This window comes from Engraulis encrasicolus, chromosome 9 (assembly GCF_034702125.1).
Source record: "Engraulis encrasicolus isolate BLACKSEA-1 chromosome 9, IST_EnEncr_1.0, whole genome shotgun sequence".
In the NCBI taxonomy this organism is placed as follows: domain Eukaryota; kingdom Metazoa; phylum Chordata; class Actinopteri; order Clupeiformes; family Engraulidae; genus Engraulis; species Engraulis encrasicolus.
The window spans coordinates 26661010-26680467 of NC_085865.1; the positions used below are offsets into that span (position 1 = coordinate 26661010).

The window sequence follows — 19458 nt, forward strand, 5'->3', positions numbered from 1 at the left end:
TGCAGCAGACATTTGGGGATCTCTCTGCCTCTTACCCCCCTTTTACCCTCACCATGCAACCCCACTCACACACAGGGCCGCTGATAGGTTTGGCCGGACCTAGGATAAACTCATCTGAAATGGCCCCGCCACCCAATACCCACAATCCTGGCTTCCCCACTCTCCCTGGGTCCAGGGCAATTGGCACCCTTTGTCCCACCTTGTCGGCTTCCCTGCACAGACCCAAACAACACAGACAAGGCCAGAGCGCCCCACTTGTCTCTCTCATCTCTTGGCCTGGCCAGCCAGCTCAGTTCACAGGCCGGTGACCAGGAGTTCTGGTGCCACCAGTCTGACAGAACCAGGACACAGTGTTGGGTCCAGTCAGACAAGACGCCACTAATGATGGGCCACAAGAGCGGGCACACTCTGTCATCGAAGGGAAGTGGAGGGGAGGAGGCGGGGTTGGTATGAGGGGTCTCCTTTCCTCTCCACAAATTGTTTGTGTCAGAGCAGTTCATTTGGCTCGTCCTTCCCTTGTGGCTCTCTTTGTGGTCCTGCAAAGCCACATAGTTTCACACAAAACAGGCTGTACACAAACACCCATAATGCACATTATTGTCCAAGTGACTAGTTTGGAAGGGCATTCAAATACACGCTGCTGCTAAAAAAAATACAATGGGCTTGGTGTCGTTGCAATTTTGAAACTTTGTCCCAACATTTTCATACAACTGCATAGGTTAATAGAGTTTACAGCCGAATGAGGAGAGTTTTGGAAGTTCCAAGGTCATTCTGATTGACTTTGTCGCCATATTCCATTGTGAAACTGTGCGCTCTTTTTTAGCATGCAAAATTTGAGAGCGCCTACTGGTACTTCAAAATGGCACCAAAGTTCTTTAGGCAGAGTGACTATGCAAACAAACCAAAGTTTGGATATGCTGCTTACACAGTTTTATCTCAAGAAAAAGCAGTCTGTTCAGGCACCTCAATGGTGTGTTTTGGTTGCTTTATTCAACATTTGAGACTGTACTGATCTGGTTTAGTGCATACTGGTGAAATAGCATGTACACTGGCAGAATAATGTGGATATGACACTACTGTAAATATGTTCACAAGCCGGGAGCAGACCTTAATATGCCATGTGTGTCTTTGTGTTGTGTGTACACAGGTGAAGTATAAGAAACCGTCGGGACAGGGCACGAGTGTGGGCATCACGCCAGAGCTGGAGCGGGTGAAACAGAACCAGGAGAACATTAGCATGGCAAGTGCACCCCCTAGTGGCCAACTTGAGATAGATTAGATGGAAATGTAGTGCATGCCAGAGGTGGCAAGTCATTGTATTGTGTAAGTACAACACTAGCACATGATATTACATAGCAATTGCACCATTTATTCCATTGTTCCTAAAGAGGTCATTTGACATTGTTGTTACTGGAATTTGAGAAAACCAGTGCAGAATCAGGTATACCTATAGACCAGTTACTCAGTGAAGTTACTTGTGTTGGAAGGAAACTATTGCATGTTTTGTCTTTTACTGCTACTTTTACCTATCTAACTATTGTTCTTTCCCCTCCTTCTCTGCCCCCTCTATCAGGTTAAGTACCAGAAGGATCTTCAGGGGGTGAAGGGGCGCTCATGTCTGGAACTGGACACACCTGAAATGAGGCGTGTCCGCCAGTCTCAGAACATCATCTCCATGGTAGCGTGCCAGCGGTCACCATGACCATGGTTGCCGTGGACGCACAGTAACACTACCCCGACAATACTTACCCCCACCTTGTGTTGCTATGTGCTATGTTGCAATGTAGATTTCCGTGCACTGATTAGATACACACACACTCGTACACATTGCAAGCCAAACAAATAATTACAGTATTAGTGCACAGATCACATCAAATTCACGTCTTGCATTTCCCAACTAACATTTAATAATAAAGATTTTTGTTTGCCTGGTGTCCTGTGTGGAGTTCCTTGCTCTCTGACCAAAAGCACCCTTTGAGTTGAAAGAGAGTGTGTGTGTTTGTGTGTGTGTGTGTGTGTATGGGTATGGGTTTGGGTGTGGGTGTGGGTGTGTGCGTGCATATGTCTGAGTGCATTTAGCATGCATGTGTTTTGGAGTGTGTTTATTTTACAGATAACACAGTATAATGTCTATATTGCAAGTCTGTTGCAATAAAAACAATATTGGATATAAAATAGATTAGATAGAAATGGAAAAAATGGTAGAATACTGTCTCCCCATGCATTTCTGCAAACTTATCACAGTCATCTCTCCCCCCTCCCCCACCATTTGGCAGGCTAAGTACCATGAGGACTTTGAGCGGGCGCGGGGCCAGGGCCGGGGCAGCACCCCGGGGCTGGAGGAGCACATGGGCATGGGGCCCCCTATGGGCCAGCCCCACCACCCACACCATCCCCACGCCCACCCCCACCACCTCAACAACCAGGTGATGAGCGAGGCTGCCTACAAAGGCGTGCACCCGCAGGTGGTAGAGATGGACCGTAGACCAGGCATCAACGTAGGTTAGTAGTGGCCCCCATTTGCAGTACCTGTTTTGTTTGTCGTGCTCCTTGTCCTTGTCCCTGTCCCTGTCTTTCTTTTTTGCCCTTTCTATACATCATTTCTTTCTTTCTTTCTTTCTTTCTTTCTTTCTTTCTTTCTTTCTTTCTTTCTTTCTTTCTTTCTTTCTTTCTTTCTTTCTTTCTTTCTTTCTTTCTTTTCCAACTAATGCAGGGCTGTGCAATAATTGTTCAGATGGGAATTGGTTGTAAATATCAGTTGTTTTTATGCACTCAAATTTCACAACTGTTTTAAAATTTACTTTTGAAATTAGGTGGTAAACAAATCGCAAAGTAGAGACATTTTTGCAATAATTCATGCAAAAATTTGCATAGCCCTCATACCTATTACTGTTGTGCTTTAGCTTCCCTGGCTTCATCTGCCATATCTGTTCCTTTATGTTCATTTATGTTCAATCCATTACTCTCCTTTGTTTTTCCCTTCCCTTCAATCCTGTCATTTCTTTACGGTCACTTGGAAAGACCTGAAGGTGTGGCGGACAGATCCTGGGTCCATCTTTGATTTTGACCCAGTGGAGGATAACATTCAGTCTAAAAGCCTGCACAGGCTTTCTGGTATTACTCTGTCTTATCATACATCACATCATCAGAACAGTTACTGAGTGAAGATGTATTTTGAGTGCTTTCTGTGCATGTGTGTTGATGAATTTACTCTATAATATACATCATTTGCATATACTGCTGTTAAACCTATGACTACTTCTTTCCTTTGACAGTGTTTCCAATGCAATTTGTATGTGCCTTCAATAGTTTCTGAAATGCAGCATGCATCATTATTTACTCAATGTTTGGACATAGTCATGATAAAATTTGCTTACCTGTGACAGTGTATCAGCTTCCCATATTTCCCAGATGTTCTTACCTTCCATTTTATTTTCTGTAATCTACCTATTTTCCATGTCATGTATTGCCTCCCCTGCATTTCCCTGTTCTCATGTTGTTGTCATCGCTTCCTGACTTGCAATTCCTGTTCCTCTGCTGCCCCCTTGTGGCAACTCTGCCACACTGCACCTCAGAGCGGGCTAACCGCCTAAGCAGGCAGCAGTCCCAGCAGTCACTGCCCTCCAGAGCCCAGTCGGTCTGCAGCTCCATTGGCTCGGAGATATGGGACAGGAGTGTGTCTGTTTGCAGCAGCAGCTCGGCTCTGCAGTCCCAGCAGGACAAAGGTAGCAATAGAGTCACAGCGCAGGAATAGACCAAGAGGGATGATGGCGTTAAATGTCTTAAATATGTGATTATCTTAAATGTCATCACAATAGGGTAGTAAATATAACAATATGTCTTTGCATCCCAATCTGGGAAATTGGCAAAGTTTACACAAAGTTTTAGCACACATAGTGAGCAGTCATCCATCAAGCCATTTCTTTTACCCAATTGATTTACTTCAATATTGTAAACATCGGCCTACAGACATTATGGTTATGAAAAGTGGTCAGTTATCTCAGACATTGAAGTCACCATCCATTACAAAGAAAGCCACTCATCTTTTTTTTAAAAAATAGCTAAAAAAATTCTCAGCTTTTTCTTTCAGCCCATTATGTCACTGTGCATGCCTGTTGTGTCATTACAGTCTTTGAGGTACACAGGAATGACGTTCCTTGCATGCTTTATGTCCTTTATACACACCTTTTACTTTTTAACTTTACAGTTGCACCTGTAGACGTCCCTCAGCAGCATCAGACTGTGGCATGAAACTGGACACACCAGTGTGTGTTTGTCACAAAAGTGGATTTACCGGCACCCCAGTAATACATTGGTTTAAGTGTGTGTGTGCGGGTGTACCAAAAGCATGGTGATCTAATTAACCTAAATAACTCTGTCTTGCTCCAAAGTCACAGGTCAACTCCACAAGGATCACATTATTAAGGAAGTAACTGAAATTTTAACCTAACGTCACATATGCCTGATGATCCAGCGTGATCGAAACGTTGCTTTTTAAACAATAAAGTTTATTTTTGGAACTTATCGGCAGTGTGCAGACCTACCTTTTTCAACTGTCTGACTTTTTTGTCTGGCACCTGCAACAAGTGTTTTTGGATGTGCACACCCTACCCAAAACGCCTTCAACAATAATCCAACTTGAACTGTCCTAAATGATGATGCTAATCCACCTCTTCCTCATTTAGCCTGCTGGATGTCACCACCACGCCTTTGGGTCCTGATCTGTCCTAAACCCACCCCACCACATCCTCTGACTTCCCAGACGCCCATAGTCTTCCTCTGTGTGTGTGTGTGCGTGCTTCCGAGCATGTGTAGGTGTTTGACCATTACTCTCTGTCTCAGGTGGGTACCACCAAGGGGGACAGCACCAAGGCTACTACATGCACCAAAGCAGCATGTCGTCAGTGAGGTCCGTCCAGTCCCCTCCACACTCCGCTACCCTGGTGAGTGCACAGCAGAAAGCTTATACAGACTGCTCACTTCTTCTCTGCATTTCTGGGCTGTGACAAAGTGACTCACAATGGATGATGTGGGATTCAACCAAGACCAACTCCTTAACCTGTTATCAATTGTATAGTTGTATAGTTATCAATTGTATATTCAATAGTTGTCCAGTTGCATTGCTAATTGTGGAATGAAAAGTGAAATATTTACCACACACCAGCCCTACGCCATCACTGACAACAGAACGGTAAAGACATTCTGAAGTTACGGAATTCATCTGTAGAAAGTAGTTGTTAAAGCAACATTACGCAGTTTTCCTATTTGATCACCAGACAGTTTAACAGTGGAAGTGTCTCATGCCAGCCCAGCAAGGCAAATTTGCCCTTCACCCGTTGATGAAGCTCTAAAGCAATTTGATCTACTTAGTGCTGCTGTGTTTATGAGTGCTGTCAATGGTCCTTTTCTTTTCCCAGAGAGTGTACCGCGCTCTGTACGACTACGCCGCCCAGGACCACGACGAGGTCTCCTTCCGGGACGGTGACGTCATCATCAACGCCCAGGCAATCGACGAGGGCTGGATGTACGGCACGGTCCAGCGGACTGGCAAATCTGGCATGCTGCCCGCCAACTACGTGGAGTGTTTCAACTAGAGGAGGGAGAGAGACTACCCCGAGTATTGGGAATCCTTCCTGTTTTAGTTGGGGTTAGGGGTTAAAGGCCAGGGGGCGTGGTGTACCATACTGTACCTTCACCTGGCCCTTCCACCTAAAAATCTTGGAGGGAAACAATAGAAGTCCTGGAAGGCCATGAGATCAAATGCGGTCTAGTAAAATCCCTCAAGCAAAACCCATTTATTTGCAGCCACATTAGCTAAGCTGTTTAGAGATCTACACAGGCTTAACCCGGACTGTATTCAGCTTCTCTCGCGCCCGCAAAACACTCATTAACACACATCTTGGTTAATGAAACTGTGATTTTTATCTATGCTTATTGGGTTTTAATTTTAATGTCTACAAAGAGAAATTTGAAACAGTCTTTGTTCTACTCAGGTTGGAACATTCAATACTAAAAAAATATAAATATAGAGAGTAAGAGATGAGCGTGTGTTGGATTGGACGTACCGTATAGTCACCCTCTGCCCACCAGGACTTCTGTTGGTAGGACAGACCTGCCTTGTATTATTCTTTTGCGTCTCTGTTTTTGTTAACTTTCACAGTAGATGTTGTCACTAATACATTTTTTATTGTTGTTTATTTTATTATTATTATTATATTATGATTTACAAAGAAAAAAAAAGATGAAGTACTGGGTGTCAGCCAGGTTCTGGATTTTCAAATTAGCTGTCCTGCAAGCAGCCGTATAACCTGTTACGTTATTATTAATTAACTTTTTTTGTTGGTCGTATAAAGAATATTGTGTAAAACAAACTCTTCAGCTGTAGTCCATTCAGTGCAGTAGGCATAATCAATGTATGCAACGACCTTGACTGTGGTGTATGGCTATATACAAATATGCATGTACAGAAAAGAACAAACTAATTGAGATCCATAGTCAGTTGCTATAGTTGAGAGCCAACTCTGTCCAATCAGTGGCCATTGAATGGCTGTCTCCTTGAAGAAAAATACAGATGAAATGAAACATGTTTTGTGGCAGATGTACTGTACTAGAAGCTTCAGCAAGTTGTTTTGAACTTTATATTGAGACCCATGGCATGTGGAGAGGGAGAAGATGTCTAAATGTATTTTATTATCGCTGAATCGGAAGCATTGGATGACAATTGCAGCATTGACTGGTTTTAAGTAAAGCTGGAACCATGACAGCAATATTTCATTCTGTCACTAAGATACTAAGAAAAATATTTTACACATTACTGCAGTAGGGTCATAGCAATGACCTTTTACTTCATTATTCTAAATGGAAAGTGTATTTTCCACAATACCCATTGTGAAGGAGATTCTAGTAACCACTGGGCATTTGTAATTTAATTTGCAAGTGGTATAAAATTAAGTCCCTGCATAGTGCACACCAATCTTGAGTTATAATTTACTTGTACAAAAAAAATGTGTGTGTTTCTCTTCGTTGCGTTTATTGTGTTAACAGTTACACTGTACCAGACAATAATTTTCTTTTGATAACCAATACACCTGAGTTTCTATTAATTGCGGTGGATCACATGTGTGGCAAATAAACGGCTTTGTCAACATTTTTAGATGCCTGCCTCTTTGTGTTACTTGTATTTTGTGCCTACTTGTATGCTGTTGAAGGAACAAGTGGAACTTAAGATCACTTATGTCACAAAAAGTGGCATGTAAAAAAACCTTTATTGTCCTGGTTTCATCACATTAACCCTTTTTCAAAAAATCTGAAGAGTTTCGGCAGTCATGCCTTCTTCAGGGATTCGAAGACTTAAGTGGCTTCATCTGTTATCCACTTTTATCCCTCCCATTTCCTCATATTTCTTACATTGAAATTGGATCACCATTACATTGTGTTTATTGGGGGGGGTTGCTGTGCACGCACACACACACACACACGCACACACACACACACCAGGTGACATGGTAAGCAGCATTCCAAACGCTCTGAAATGGTTAACCCTTTAAGATACAGTGTTATGTTATGGCAATAACCAAGTCATAGTGCATTGCTAAAGGCCTTGTGATATGTCATAGTATTGTAATACCTTGGTAGTTAACTTTTCAATGACTATTACTACGTGCCACTGGAGGTACGGATGGCGTGCATTAAAGGGTTGCGTCAGTTTTTCCACATTCTGAAAAAAAAATGATCCAGAGAATGATCAGCCTGACATCATTTTCGTTGGCTAAAGTCATGTACTTTGCAATACCATGACACTTGGACCTACAGTATTGGTGATTGATGGTGTGTTTTACATGAAGTATTCAAATGTTCCTTTCCATTTCACCTGTTGCGTGTGTGTGTGCATGCGCGTGCGTGTGTGTGTGTGTGCGTGTGTGTGTCCAGACCTCACCTGTGTGTGTTGAGTAATCTATGGATTGATGCCTGTCCCCTGACAGATTCAAATCTACAGGCTGGGTTTACACAAATAAACATCTGTCCTCTCATACAGAGTGATACATACAGTAGCACCACATGAGGTAGGTCCACTATAACTTCCAATTGTGTGATCATCAATTCAGGATGACAAAGAAGGCTAGCAGATGCACATTCTGCATGACACCACAATACATTATAGGCTATATGATATATTCAGGATAAAAAAAATGCCTTTTTAAATGTAATTTTATTGCATGGATATTGAAATGCTATTATTTGCAAACTATAAAAAGAATGGATGTGTTTGGGGGGGGGGGGCGGGGTATAATTTGGTCCACTGAGATCTGAGTGTAAATAGTACTTTTTCGAGGTGTAATTGGCATGCTTATTTGGGTGACCTGTGGGTAAATAACATTTGTGTCTACATGTAGGGGGCCATAAATAGCATTATTGTCTTTTCGACATGGGTGTCAATAGAATTTTTGGACATGGGTGTAATTAACATTTTTGTCGAGGAACACCCAGGTGAGATTTGGGTGTAAATATCATTTTGATGGCCCTTGGTCCATAGGATCCGCACCAATGGTCTTGGAACACCTAGACCTCCGTTTAGAGACACCAGGAATGAGCTACTGGGTGTTAATTGTTGTGTAAATAGGACATTTTTGTTCAGGAACACCTGGGTGAGACCTGTGTATAAAAGGATTTTGTCAGCAGAAGCTATTTGCACCCAACCAAATGTTAAGAGTTATTGCTATTCACACATAGGGCAAATGCTTACAGTTGTTTCTATTAGGCTACACCAAATACATTGTTTCTATTTACACCCAGGTTTATCTTGGCACAGTATTACACACACATGGCTTTTGCAACATGATCTCCAAAAATTCCGTGCTCCTGGACACGGATGTTAAGGGCACAAAATCCGTGTCCAGGACCACGGATTTTGCCAAAAAATATTCTCAAAAAAAACATTTCCTACTGACAGGTTAGGGTTAGGGATTGTTTTGGTCTGGGCACAGCTAGTTTTCTTTCATTCTTTATATTGATTTTATAGCCTAGCAACCAACTGGAAAAGGTATTTCTCAAAAATATGTCTTTAATGACAGGTTAAGGTTAGGGAATGTTTTGGTCAGGGCACAACTTAAATTGCTATAGCATTATTTTGTTTAGGATTACCATTTGGTATGTATTTTCTAATGATAGACTTACACAGTGCTGTGGTAATAGCCTATAGAAAGCACTTCCGTGTGCCCATCACGGAAAACAATTCCGTGTCCAGGAGCATGGAAAACAATAATTAATAATAATAATAATAATTTTGGCAAAATCCGTGCTCCTGGACACGGATTTCGTGTCCTTAACATCCATGTCCAGGAGCACGGAATTTTTGGAGATCAGGTTGGCTTTTCTTAGATGAAAAAGACACTCCCTATGTTGAGCCTCTACTCAGTTAACCACCTACTGTATGTTGAATTCACTTTCATTTATTTTTTATTTTTTTTCTCCAGATTTTTTTTTTTTTTTTGTGGGTTTCATGTTGACAGTTGTCACCACCATGTTCAACGAGTCCTCACCACCAAATGTCACCAGCATCCCAAATTTCCATTCTTTAATATTCTGTATCGACAGGCCCGTGGGTTCTCTTGTGTGGTTCATAGTCTGTGTGCCTTCTGGTTTGGTCGGCTCATGTGCTAGCGCTTGGCTGCTGTGGGTGTTCGTCCAGAGATGGCACAGTGGCTCCCCTAACGACATCTTCATGTTTCACCTCACCATCATGGACCTGATCCACAACAGCTTGGTTGTTCCATTCCTACTGAACCATTACATTTGGCGGAGCGAGCAGTTCGTCTTGGCATTCTTATTCTTCCTGTGGTTTGGTTTGAATGGGCGACCTCTTCTGATGACCTGTGTTTGTGTGGACTGCTACCTGGCTGTGGTCCATCCCATCGCATATATGAAGACAATGAAGAGGAGATACAAAATGGTGGTCTGTGCATTGGTCTGGATCCTCACTATAGTATACGGTCTATGCAACATATTCTTAAACATTAACAGCATGAACCTTCACCTTGTAATCCCGTATGCGCTTTACCTCCCAACAATCATAATCTGCGACTTCTGCGTCCTCTGTGCGTTGAGAAAGCCTGATCCGTCTGGAAGAAACACCATCCACCCACAGAAGCAGAGGGCTCAGCAGACCATCATCAACAGCCTGGTGATGAGCATTGTGGCCTACATCCCCCCTGTCATCACCGGGAGTGTGTGGCCCCTGCTCCACATGAGTAGACTGGAAATCACATGCGATGTCTTTATTCCTGCTTTGATTGCGCCTTGCCTTGGAAGTAACATCATGCCCATTTTATATTTGGGCAATTTGGGCCAACTGAAACAAGTGTGGGACTGTATTGCTAAGAGATGTGGAAAAGCTATATAAACGCACGCACGCACGCACGCACACACACACACACACACACACACACACACACACACACACACACACACACACACACACACACAAGCACGCAGAGATAGCGATGAGATAGCACCTGTCCCTTTACCTTACTGGACAAAAATGCCCTTCTGAAAGTTGTTTTTCTCCACAATATACTGTATATAATATAATATAATATAATATAATATAATATAATATAATATAATATAAGCATATGTAGACCCAGTCGGCAACTCTGGGCCCGCCCATGAAATTGCTTGTTTCCCCCCACGTTATCAATAATGCTAAATGACTGGCAGTGATTGGCACCGCACAACCACGGGTGGACCATTCGGAGGGGAAAACAATGCAGTTTAATGGGGGCCAGAGGAGCCAACTGAGTGAATAGCCTCTGTAGCCTAATAAGTAAGTTGCCCATGCACCCTGCCCCTCACCTCAAGCACCTGTCCAGTGCCCCCTATAATGTCTGTGCACGTCACACACACACACACACACACACACACACACACACACACACACACACACACACACACACACACACACACACACACACACACACACACACACACACACACACACACACACACACACACACACACACACACAATTACATAAGGCCTGGCAAATGACTCCAGCAGATGCTCTTCACACATCCAACATATTTCAACTGGGCGTAGTCAGTGGTGACAGATGTCCCTCTGCTGTTTGTCATGGGCATGTTTTACACGCCACAACACTAGAGGGCAGTGTGACTTTTCTGACTGACCGGGAAACCACTGAGCCTGCACGCCCAAATGTTGCGCTTGCGCAATAGTTCAAGAGGAACCAAAGGAAAGGGGGAAGCAGAAGGGTTTGAGAACTGTGCCTCACAGGCTGACATACATTTAAAATGATGAAGTATCTACCGCGGCTACTGTTGCTCTTGTTACTCGCCTTTCCAACAACCATACTTCTGAAAGGTAGGTGATAACAATTTGATACCATCAACCCTGCTTGGCTTGAATCCGCTGTTTATATGGCTGTCGATACTCAGTCAGCTGTCTTGGCAAGCTAGTTAGCCAATTTGCTATCGGTGGCGCATTGACTCAAAGGCCAGTCCATGCGTAGTGATCTAGAATGCACATAACATTACGGAGGCTTCAAATTGGTACATTGCTGGTAGCAAGTCCAGTAGCACGGGTTTGCTGTGTCGGTACTTCATAAAGTGGATTACTTAGCTACTGATGAGCATTAGCTTTTCTTATGTGAAAATTTGCACTTGACTGACGTGTCCTTACAGCCCGGATGAATGCAGGTTAGCCTGCTAGCTTCTAAAGACTAGTTAGCATTAGCTAGGATAAGTCGCTTAATTTTGGTTTCGGTCAAGTTGTCAAAGGTATTGTGCAATTGTCACTTGTGGGCATTGTTTGACAAGCAGCTGGATACAAGGCTATCAATCGAGGACAGTGAAGTGTCATTGTGAACATCACTAAATACTAGGAGTGGATTGCATGTGCACTAGTCATTCATCGCGCGACAACTTTGTGTGCAGTATAATAGTATCTACGTTACCGGTACATGTTTTGTAATTGTACCACTTGAACCCAGTTGAAGCAGCTACGACAATTGCGGATGTACAGTGTTGGGAGTGTGTTTTCCCCCAGCTTTTGTTATGCTGTCGCGCGCCACTCGCATGCTCCCCCATCCCCGTGACCGTCTGACACAAGTGACAGCGTCTTCAGCTCAGGATTGGCTGCACTGGTTACCCTGTCATGATTGAGAGACGTGCCTGTGCGAGTTATATTTACACCACTCCCGTCTGACAGGATGCGCAAATGTATGCTGTTTGACCATGTGCTTTACGCTTTCAAATGAAGGAAAAATCATCAGCTGTTCTGTGTCGTATTTGTTTTGTTACCTGCGCGTTTCCTTGTTTGAAAACTAGACCAGCCCATGGTGTGGGAGTTGCTTTTTGGCTGGACTGTTTGATTACTTAATGGAACTCCATGAACGCTCCAGGCCATAAACTGAAAGAGGAACATGCGTTTGCAGCTTGTTTGAAATGTGTCCAGTCCTTGTTAACATGCATTTTTTTCCCTTGATGCAGGGCCCCTGGTGGCAGCACAGGACGCCACAGAGGATGAGGAGGCAGCTGACGAAGAACTAGGTGATGACGTGGATGTGATTGCTGAGGATGATGATGAGGCAGAGGTGGAGGATGATGAAAACACGGAATTAGTGAGTATTTTTCTTTACAGTATTTACGGTTATTTCTTTGAAGTTATATGTTCCACATGGCTATTTTGTCGCTATGGTGTGCGTAGCGTAGGCTCTTGGTTGGTGCTCTTTTAAAATGCATTTACTTTCTCAATGTAGACGGAAGAGAAAGAAGAAGAGGAGGAGGAAGAGGCGCTAACTGGAGAGATGAAGGCTTCCCCCCATGCTGACACAACCATCCTCTTTGTCAAGGGAGATGGTGAGAGTGAGAACCACTTTTTTTTTCTCAGTCTCTGCTTGTGTGCTTTCCCCTGCTTTGTATGACCTGATCTTAACCTTTTTAGATTGCCAAAATGTATTGAGAAGGTCAAGGTGATGAGGTAGTCGTCTTTTTCTTCCCTTCTCCCAATCATTTCCAGCAATAATGCAAGTATACGAAGGACACTTTAACGGCATGTAATACAAAGGAGTGGTCTATGTGGTATCTATTGGTCATATCTATGCCTCTATCCACCCATATACTCACTCGCACTCTCTTTCTTTCTTTTCTTTGCTCTCCTGACCCGACCCGCGCCTTGTCCCAGACTTCCCGGCCAACGACATTGTCAAGTTCCTGCTGGGCTTCACCAACAAGGGCTCGGAGAACTTTGTGGTGGAGTCCCTGGACGCCTCCTTCCGCTACCCGCAGGACTTCCAGTTCTACATCCAGAACTTCACGGCGCTGCAGCTGGGCATCGTGGTGCCCCCGCAGCGCCAGGCCACCTTCGAGTACTCTTTCATCCCCGCCGAGCCCATGGGCGGACGCCCCTTCGGCCTGGTCATCAACCTCAACTACAAGGACGGCAACGTGAGTACGCCTACGTGTTGTGACGAGTTTTATGTTCGCTCCATGCACTTCCCTGTGTATTCTCCAGCATAATAAACGAAGAGAAGCCCTTCTACGACCATATCCGGCGGAACTTTCTTGGGGAAGGACAGTGAGGAGCCGAGGCTGGATTTTTACAGATTATTAGATTCATTTTATTCCTTCCCTCAAAGGAAATTCAGGTTTTGTCAAGATTCGCTTCAGGTTAATGTTTACAGAGGAGATCCGGAATAAGAATGCTGATCAATGTGTCACTGACAACACTGTGAAGTCGTGCATCACTCTGTTGCTAACTAGCCATATATATACATAGCTTTTATGTATTTAGGAAGACTTCATCTTACATGTATGTGCATGTCAAAAAGAGGATAAACATCTATGCAAGCAATTTTAATATTTGACGTTTTGTGATGAAACCCATGCTGCAAGTCCAGGGATTGTTTCTGACCCCATCATTCTTTGTTTGGTCAACCCTATTCATCACTTTCTGTTGCTTTCACTATGTCCTCCCACCTCCCCCTTCCCCTCCCCCTTCACCGCTCTCAGGGCAATGTGTTCCAGGATGCCGTCTTCAATCAGACCGTTACCGTCACAGAGAGGGAAGATGGCTTGGATGGAGAGACGTATGTGATGGATTTATGTCACTTCTTCTCTAGATATTCATCCTTTGGTGTTGGCACTCAGACCAAAGCTTTCATTTGTACTCAAAAATCAATTAATCTACGGGTCCAAGCTATTAATAAATGAAAAAAAAGAAAAAAGAAAAAAAAAAGAAAAATGTTTACATTTAAAGTAGGCAACTAGATTTGCCACTAAAATGTGTTGTGCCAAATATCAAGCTTCTCCGGTTATTCTCTGTGTGAATGTGTGAATTCCCATACTCTCCTCACACCCGTTTTTGTTTTTCCTCCCACCTGCTCAGGATCTTCATGTATGTCTTCCTGGGTGGTCTTGGGTTACTGTTAGTGGTTGGCCTTCACCAGTTGATGGAGTCCAGAAAGGTACAGTGAGACACTGCCATGACACCACCCTCAAATATCTGAATGCAGCCATTCACCATCGTCAAGGGAAAAAAACACCCATTATTTAGCTGCTGTTAGGACCACTGTTCAACCATTTGTGATATGTGTGATATGTTTTTGATGGATGTGAGCTGTGTGTGTTTGGTGTGTGTGTGTGTTATTTAGGGTGAGTGCAGGACATGACAAACTTTGATGTTCTTTTTCCCAGGCAAGCAATGGCAGGATCAGGAAAAGAAAGCTTGATAAGGCAGTCAAGTTTCTGCAGATGCTGGAGGTAGATAGGTGACACAAGACAACAGTGTTCCTTCTTTGCTGCAAATTAAGTAAAAAAACCTAAATAAATCAATAGTTGTGACGTCAAAGTGGGCATTGTCTGAAGTAGTGTTTTTAGCCCAGGGATGCGATAGACTGGTAAAGACAGTAATCATGTTTAACCATTCTTATGGATTTTTAAAATGCATGCAGGCATGTGCCTGTAACACTAATAATAATTCAAAAATAATAATAGTAAAAAGGGACAACAAATGTACAATTTAATTGTATTTCCTATTTTACAATTACCCCTATCCAACAGAGGATTTTTGTACATTTATAACTGTGTTTCCCGGCCCACAGTTCCCCTTTTCTAGGGTTTCGCTCCACCGTGCATTCACTGTAGGAGTCCACAAGAACAGCAGTAAGGAAACTCAGAGCTGGTAACGTTAACGCCCCTGTGTAGCTGCTGGGAGACAACTCAATATGTAGCTGACGGACTTGTGAGGCCTGGGACCAGTGGTGTGCAAATAAATCACCCCTAGATTTTACTCTAAGGTTGACCAGAGCCAGCAAACAAAGTAGTAATCAAGTGCTCTTACCTCGCCTTTCGGGCGCGGCCCGCGCCTTGGGTTGTGGTGTCCCTTCCCAAAAGTGAAGAACCAATCCAAATGCAAGTGAAAGTAGGTTATATAGCCGAATTTATTTAATAAAACACGAGGTAGTAACTTGTTACAAGGTGAATGGTCCTATTCACTGAACTAGGAAAAGAAAGAGACTTCTTGCACACACTCTAAGCTCTGAGTAAAAATGAAACTTTCCGTTCCTGTCACTGCTCTCTGCCAAAATTCAAAGAATGAAATCTCCACAAAAGAAGTGCAAGAAGTGTATAATCTACCGAAAATTATCAAAATCAGGGTTTTGTTTAAGACATCCCTACTTATACACAGGGTGGGGGGAGAGCTTTTACGTCACCCCCCGCCTATTCTAGAAGTTTCTACAGCACTTGGTGTCCTGGGTCCCCACCCCTCCCTGTCTCTCTGTGCCTTGGGTACAGCGCGGTGGACCTATACTCTAGGCCCCTATATGGATTGAAACTGTCTCTGTTTCGGCTGCGCCCTGCTTCCTGAAGATAGCGTTGACGAGGTTCTTCAATAATAGTAAAAATAATTCAATGTCGGCTACATCAGAAAAAAAGACAAAAAAAGCCACTTGGAAGGTTTCAACAGGACAGGAATACTTAGGACAGTGGACATTTATTAGGTTAGGTCAATGGCTTTAAGCAATAGAACTTCACCATTAAGAGTTTTTATCTTTTTTTCTAATCATGTGTTCAGAGGAGAAGGCCAGTGGCTAAGGTGGAGATGGGCACCTCTAACCACGGAGACGTAGACATGGATTGGATCCCTCAGGAGACGCTGAACCAAATCAGTAAGTACAGGGGGACTTCCCCCTCATCCTCACAGGCCCTCTTCATCCTCACATGACCTTGAGGAGACCTCTGAAGCCCGCACAGGAAACTTCATCCTCACACACCCTCTTCACCCTCACCTGAACTTGAGGAGACCTTCATACCTCCAAATCCCTGGCCCTCCGCTCACCCTCTCTTCTGAAACCCCCATCCCTGCACAGGGGACTTCATCCTCACACGCCCTCTTCACCCTCACACGGCCTTGAAGAGACCTTCATACCTCAAACTCATGGCCCTCCGCTCATCCTCTCCTCTGAAACCCCCATCCCTGCACATGGGACTTCCTCACACGCCCTCTTCACCCCCACACGACCTTGAGAGGAGACCACACATAACTTTGAGAAGACCTTCATCATATCTCGAACCCCTCACCTCCATTCACCCTTTTAAGCCCCTATGTTGTACCTGCACAATGCTACCTGTTTAGTAGACCCCTAGTCTCTGGATTTAGTTAGCCCTCTCCTTTTCACATGACATGTCTGGCATACTCTTATCTTGGCAGTAGAAGTAATGTTTATTTGTGTCTGTGTGTTGAGCACCGTGGCTGTTCCCTTTTCCCGTTCAAACCGTGCACGTGTATGTTGACTGTACATGCAAATAGTTCACTGTAGTAATTAGGTGGTTGATGCATTGTAAGCAAGTCACGCTTTCTTCACCTTTCTATTTATTAAGTGTTGATGGTGCTTTGGTAAATGTACTTCACTTGGCTTCTACGTCGTATGCATGTATGCCTTGGTTCTAACCACCTGCTGTCCACCTGTTCTCTTGCTGGTGCTCTTTGCTTGGGATACTCACTTGCTGTTTTTGACTATCTCTCTTTCTGTCTATCTTTCTGTCCTTTTTTACCCTTCCACTCTTCTCCCTGTATCTTCAGTGCAAAGTCGGAGAGGTGAGGCAAACTTTCTTTCAGGATAAGTGCTAGTACAGCAACTTCACTGTTTGTCTAAGTAATGAATAGTATGAGTCATATTTTCTGACATTCGGCCTTGTTCAGTTGTTTGCGGGTGTGTGACTTGTTTGCTTGTTTGGCATGATGACTGACGGATGCAATTCTGGGAGATAACTGCTATCAAATCAGAAAAATGGCAGACTTCAGAGTTGTTACTCCCACATAGAGAAGTTTTGGCAAAACAAAGGCAGCTGATCTCTGATTTTAACTGCCGTCTGCCAGCAAATCTGTCTTGTTTTGACATCTTGTCAAGTCAGTCAGCAAACCATTACACATCAGCTTTGGACTTTTGAACAGTTGATTGACAGTGTAACGGGAAGATGCTCTGCCGACTGTACAATGAAATGTTAACTTGAATGTCTTTCTTGACTTGTTTGAGATCATCTGCTTGGCCAGTAGTGAGCTTAAAGCAATTCACCCTGGACTTGGTGGCGTTTGTGGACAGCCTCGTCCCAACGTCTGCACAGCCACAGAGCTACAATTGTGGCTGTTTGATCCAAATAAGTCAATATAAGTCGGTTGTAGAATGTCACCATTTGATGTCCACAAGGCATCTTTTTAAAGACTGCCACTATTCACTCTATTATCCACCAGTTAATTGGCTGATGTGATGCAAGCATTTGGGACGCTGATTGACTTCCGGTTGTGTGGAAGAGTCCATAGACCAGAACTCGCAGACCAGACATTATGTGACCGTACGAAGTGATATGAAATTGCTGGGGTGTAACAATGTGTCTACAAGCCCTCTGCCTGTCCACTGTCTCATGCGCTTCTTGTTTTTTTTCCCCTACCCTTCCCTCATCCTCCTCCACCCTCCATAGATAAGGCCTCTCCCCGAAGGTCGCCCCGCAAGAGGACGCAGAAGCGTTCGGCCGGCTCGGACGAGTGAGGTGTCCACCATGGGGCCAGAAGCTGGCCAGACGTGGCCCGGTAGCTGGCTGGTCATGTGACCTCATGTGGTCGCACTGCGCTTCATAGCCCGCTGATGAGGAGGTTGCCTCATTCCTCCCATGCACACGCAAACAAACACACGCAGAAACACACAAGAGATACACACACACACACAGACACAGACACACAGACACAGACACAGACACAGACACAGACACAGACACAGACAGACACACAGACACACAGACACACAGACACACAGACACACAGACACACAGACACACACAGACACACACACACACAGACACACACACACAGACAGACAGACACACACACAGACACACACACAGACACACACAGACAGACAGACAGACAGACAGACAGACAGACAGACAGACAGACAGACAGACAGACAGACAGAGACACAGACACAGACACAGACACACACACAGACACAGACACACACACAGACACAGACACACACACAGACACAGACACACACACAGACACAGACACACATACATATGCACACAGAACCAAGTACCGCCCTTTTTTTAGAGACTGCCCTCGCTACACATGAAATATGTTGAATAACATGACTCCTTATCCCCACCCCGCTCGAAAATGAATATTTGGACAAATGACATCACAAAGTCTTATGGTGGGGGATGAAGAAGATCGAAAAAGTATATGCAGTTAGATTATAACATTAGCGCGGACAAGGCTCCATAACAAGGGGTTTGTTAATGTCTCTATTTTTCTCTCCCTCATTTTGTTTTTGTTTTGAGGTTGTCCTGACATCTAGGTATAGAAATGGTTAGTTTACAGGTTTAAACCATGGATGTTGTCTGTGGTTTAATCATTAATCTGTTGCTTTAGTGTCAGGGTCAGTCAACGAAATGATGAAAAAAAAAAATTGAGGATATGCTCTGAGGTGTGAATGAGTTAAATATTTTTTGTTTGTTTGTTTTCTATTTTTGACAGCCGCCACATTGTTTCTGATATTTCTCTTGCACTGGTTTTCTGTGTGCTTTAAGCACAAAAGCAGCTTTTGAAAGTCGCTGCCGCTGTGTAGAATAGGGCCGCAGAGAAGGTCTCGCTTTGACTTGCCATCTAAGGTGCACTGCAATGTTTTGCCATTTGACTCTTTATATGATCTTGCGTAATATAAAGGTTTAAGATTTGGATGTGTGTGTTTTTTTTGTTTTGTTTTTTTTCCTCCCTCGTGTACTGAATGTGCCTCTTACGACAGTGAATTTCTGTTGTTGGGTTGATTTTGATCAAAAAAACACTCCAGTGTTGTTGCTGAGTTAATTGATACTACTCCGATGTCAGGATTTTAAAGCTCTTTTTGTATGTTACCTGAAGAAAGCACTGGTGCAAAGGGGGATATTG

The 19458-nt window shown here is 43.8% G+C and overlaps 2 protein-coding genes across 12 annotated transcripts in view; both read left to right on the plus strand.

Annotated features, from left to right (window-relative positions):
* LOC134455653 (nebulin-like) overlaps window positions 1-7147 on the plus strand; it is an 88750-nt gene extending 81603 nt beyond the window's left edge. For 4 of the 5 annotated variants that reach the window (XM_063206861.1, XM_063206859.1, XM_063206862.1 and 1 more), the window contains 6 exons: window positions 1148-1240; window positions 2277-2502; window positions 3022-3114; window positions 3576-3725; window positions 4843-4943; window positions 5418-7147. In XM_063206861.1, the coding sequence (XP_063062931.1) occupies window positions 1148-1240; window positions 2277-2502; window positions 3022-3114; window positions 3576-3725; window positions 4843-4943; window positions 5418-5594 (840 nt within the window). In that variant the 3' untranslated portion in view covers window positions 5595-7147. The remainder of the gene's footprint in view (window positions 1-1147; window positions 1241-2276; window positions 2503-3021; window positions 3115-3575; window positions 3726-4842; window positions 4944-5417) is intronic. The other variant, XM_063206863.1, reaches the window with a different exon arrangement.
* Window positions 7148-11220: 4073 nt separating this feature from the next.
* On the plus strand, window positions 11221-18236 carry ssr1 (signal sequence receptor, alpha). Of its 7 annotated transcripts, none has more exons than XM_063206838.1 (10): window positions 11221-11376; window positions 12504-12634; window positions 12773-12878; window positions 13198-13460; window positions 14025-14101; window positions 14401-14479; window positions 14709-14774; window positions 16090-16183; window positions 17098-17112; window positions 17994-18236. In XM_063206838.1, the coding sequence occupies exons 1-10, from the start codon at window positions 11307-11309 to the stop codon at window positions 18059-18061; spliced, it is 969 nt and encodes a 322-aa protein (XP_063062908.1). In that variant the 5' UTR covers window positions 11221-11306; the 3' UTR covers window positions 18062-18236. The 7 variants fall into 7 exon arrangements, with proteins under 7 accessions (XP_063062908.1, XP_063062910.1, XP_063062911.1 ...); XM_063206840.1 differs by having other exon boundaries at window positions 12773-12872; XM_063206841.1 differs by lacking the exon at window positions 17098-17112 and having other exon boundaries at window positions 11223-11376.
* The last annotated feature ends 1222 nt before the right edge of the window (window positions 18237-19458 follow it).

Excerpts from the sequence above, each read along its gene's own strand:
- ssr1 (XM_063206838.1), top strand. The coding sequence starts at position 11,307 with ATGATGAAGTATCTACCGCGGCTACTGTTGCTCTTGTTACTCGCCTTT. Across the intron at positions 13,461-14,024 it reads TCAACTACAAGGACGGCAAC|GGCAATGTGTTCCAGGATGC; the intron begins GTGAGTACGCCT and ends CACCGCTCTCAG. Across the intron at positions 14,102-14,400 it reads GATGGCTTGGATGGAGAGAC|GATCTTCATGTATGTCTTCC; the intron begins GTATGTGATGGA and ends CCACCTGCTCAG.